Source organism: Rhagoletis pomonella, unplaced genomic scaffold (assembly GCF_013731165.1).
Source record: "Rhagoletis pomonella isolate Grant_MI unplaced genomic scaffold, Rhpom_1.0 Rhpom_scaffold_00004, whole genome shotgun sequence".
Lineage (NCBI taxonomy): Eukaryota > Metazoa > Arthropoda > Insecta > Diptera > Tephritidae > Rhagoletis > Rhagoletis pomonella.
The window spans coordinates 13,071,029-13,074,808 of NW_023458558.1; the positions used below are offsets into that span (position 1 = coordinate 13,071,029).

Consider the following 3,780-nt stretch of genomic DNA (forward strand, 5'->3'; position numbering starts at 1 on the left):
GATACTTTTTAAATCGGTACCGAGGGTCGATCAATACTTCATAGTATCGACTCAGCACATCACTATTGAACGACAAATGTGGAACGCAAATCCACTATCTTGCGCAATGCTGCCAACTGTTGAATATTTGCAATTTTGCACATATATTTCATGCTTGTTCGTTCATGCAAATATTTGGAGGTGCCAGACTGAGTAACATCTAGCAAATAAAATACAAACCGTTGAAAATGGTCATAATGATGTTTTAATTACTAATTAAGATAATGCAGCACGAGCAAGTTGAAATATATTTTCGAAATCGATTCGCACTCTCTCAACTGCAGTCATATCGTGCAACTTTTATTTTTGAAACTGATTTCCGAAATGTAACAGAAAGGTTTTTCTGGCTTTTCCCATATCGAAATAAAGTTTCTCTTTCTCAATTTGACAGCGAATTGACACGCTCTTATAAACAAAATATTTTCGTAATTTATTACAAAACTCTCAAGCATATAAAACTAAAGTTAAAAGTGATATAAATTACATATTCTTAAACTATATCTATTCACATTACAGCATAAATTAGTTTGTTTCTATTAACTTTCTTCACATAAATCAAGCAAGTTTACATTTTCTTACATAATTTCTATAAACATATATCTTTTCTTTTGGTTCTTGATTTATCATAAATTCACCCCTATACGAACAAACTCAGCGTATCACTATTATGATTTCTACCGCGCTTCAAATTATGCAGTAGCGTACAAATATGCCGAGGCAAAAAAAAATGTTCAAATTTGTGTGCATTTCTTAGCACTTAAAATCTGTCTTTTGTGGCATATTTTTTTAGGCACAGTAATAATCACAATAGTAATGCGCTATTTTTGTGACTTTGTTAGAATAGGGGGGTTTATCTCATTTCGATTTAATTTATTGACAGAGCCATGATATGCCCCTAAATTACTATTTCACTCGTCCTTAAATGCAATGCCCTCAATCCAATCCAAGTATGGATAAATTTTGGTGTAAACTCCTGGCGCATTGGATTTCGCGCAAAACTTTCCAAACGATGTAATGCCAACCACGAATTTAACACATTTCAATTCGGGTAGTTCAGCATGCAATGGACCTCCAGAGTCACCCTGACACGTGTCTTTTCCACCAGTCATATGACCGGCACAGAACTGCTCATCCAAAATACCTTTTGACAGACGGCGTTCTTTCTTGTATAGCTTTTTACATAAATTCTGATTAATCATATTCAAATCGACTTTGAGTAGCTCATCGGATCGTGAACCACGAAACTTAGTGCGGCCCCAACCGGTGGCTACCAAAGTAGATATATCCAAATCTGGCAATTGCCAAAGACATGCAGGACGCACTTTCGGAGTTATTTTCGCTCGTTGTGCTAATTTCATTAATGCAATGTCGTGATAATAAGCAAACGATCGATATTTCGGATGCAATATAATTTTGGCAATGCGTATGTCCTGAGCTTCAGTTGAGATTAGAATCAGATTTGGCGCACCTAGACGAACGATATCGGGCGGATTCCTGCAATAAAATGAAAATCGTTATTGTTATTTATTTTAATTGTTGTTGTGAAATATGTGTAACTTACTCGCTGGCTGTAGCGCAATGAGCTGCTGTGAGAACATAGCGTTCACTTATCAATGTGCCGCCGCAACCCCAACGTATCTCCACATCTATCTTAGTCCAACCCAATGCGGCCTATGGAAGTACATACGTACATACATATGTATAGTTCGAAGTACAACGAAACACTCGTCTACAGTTACTTACCATATGTAGATATTCGCCTGCATTCGTGACCTGTCCACCAACAATCAAGGGTAAACTGGGCACACAAGTTTTCCCAGAAAATGTTCGATGAATATCAAACTTAACGCCTTCAATCAAATCATTATATTGCTGGCATTCTATAAAAAGATGTTAAATAGATCTACATATAAGTCATCTACACTTTCCAATACATTGAACATTAATAAAGTCCTAGGTACTCACTTTTCGCGCTGATGCTTTGTGTTTCCAATTGTTTTTCTGCCAATGGACAGCAGATGACCGGTACATTTTGTCGATGCGTACACAAGTCTATCTTAGTGCCATGCTCTCGATATTCCTTTATCACATGTAGACACTGGTGAGCCAATATACAGTAACCGGCGCGTCCATCAAAGCTGCGTCGACAAAATGAACCCTCTGGCCGCTTTGTGGGCGTAACCTTTTCGTTTTTTCTCTTGTCCATTATATTATAAACATCAGTATTATTAACATGCGAATTTGGTTGTAATTGGAAAAATTGATTATTTGGCACAGTGAGTGCCGTGTTGGCATTATTAACCACGTTGTAAAAGTAAGCATTCGGAATGTTTGCTTCACGTTTTGGCGGAGGGGGATTTTTCTTAAATATATTCATGCGATCAGGTAGTTTTTCAAAAATATTCGGCTTACCACGCCATGGTTTGGAAATGGTATACTTGGTGCTCTTGTAGTATTGAAATACTTGAGGTGAGTTAAAACCTAAAGAAAGTCACTTGTTGAAAATTGAATGTTTAGTTACATCACTTAATATAATAATTACCAATTGCATTCGATAGAAATAGGGCAAGTAGTAGTAGCTTATAAAAGCAGCACAATCCATGCATTGTTTTGAAAAATGTTGATAATCCAAGGATGACATCGCCAAGTGATAGGACAGGTAGCCTATAATAGGGAATGTTATTATTTTTGTTTATTTAATTTTTGCATATTTGCGAAAGAAGCCGTTATATGTGCATATTTTTGTGTGTATGTAAGTACCTACATAAATAAATATCAATGTGAATGTCAGATCAACTATAGTGATGTAAATACAATAAACAATGAAAAGCGTTAAAAAGGAATAGCCAAATTAAAATTTATATTAGTTAATAAAAAATGTTTTACTACATCGAGTCCTAACCGCTAAAAAACGTAAACGAAATTACTCTACATAGATGCTGCATCAAAAATAAAAACTTAAAACAAATGTCTATGGATTTTGAAAATTAGTGCAATTTTTTTAAATATTCTATTCTCTATATCTATTATTATTTGTATTGCCATTTTTAATATCCTTAATACAAATTTTTAAAAGAAAACTACTCCTTAATCTAAAAACCATAACATTTCCTTAAATTCTGCTAGGAGTTATTAATAAAAAATATATGTACATATTGCATTTTTAAATAAGTATTTTAAGATGAATTTCTAATATAAATAATGTTATAAACGAAATTCAGATTTAAGCCTTTAGCCGATATTTTATGAGGATAGATTTATGTAAAAATTGTATGTAAGGTCTCGGAATGGGTAAAATTTGCATCAACCCAGCAGAAAATATGTAATTGTTTCTTGTCTGTAGAAATAAATAACTTCAGGCCCGTTTCGGGACTAGTTCAGGACTATGGCTAGACTAGTTCGGGATCATTTTGACTAGATTAATATTTCGAGACCGTTTCAAGACTTATTCGAGAACATTTCGATACAAGTTCCCCACTTCTTAGCCGTTTCGGGGTTGATTCACTATAATTTCAGGATTATTTTGGGACTATTTCTGAACCATTTGAGACTAGGGAGGACTAGTACGGGTACATTTCGGGACTAGTTCAGAACCATTTCCGGATAGTTCACGACTATTTCAGGAACATTTCGCGCCTAGTTTTGAGTTATTTTGAGACTAATAAAGGACCACTTCCGAACCGTTTCCAGATCCTTTTGGGACAAGTTCATGGCTTTTTCAGAGCCACTTCAGGACAATTT

At 35.0% G+C, this 3,780-nt stretch overlaps 1 protein-coding gene across 1 annotated transcript in view; it reads right to left on the reverse strand.

Annotated features, from left to right (window-relative positions):
- Positions 1 to 633: 633 nt before the first annotated feature.
- The window catches only part of LOC118738393 (serine protease snake), a 3,616-nt gene continuing 469 nt past the window's right edge, over positions 634 to 3,780 (reverse strand). Inside the window, exons 2-6 of the mRNA XM_036469317.1 lie at positions 2,582 to 2,703; positions 2,005 to 2,520; positions 1,783 to 1,919; positions 1,601 to 1,710; positions 634 to 1,533 (exon numbers count right to left, since the gene is read on the reverse strand). Coding sequence (XP_036325210.1) covers positions 948 to 1,533; positions 1,601 to 1,710; positions 1,783 to 1,919; positions 2,005 to 2,520; positions 2,582 to 2,703 — 1,471 coding nt within the window. The 3' untranslated portion in view covers positions 634 to 947. The remainder of the gene's footprint in view (positions 1,534 to 1,600; positions 1,711 to 1,782; positions 1,920 to 2,004; positions 2,521 to 2,581; positions 2,704 to 3,780) is intronic.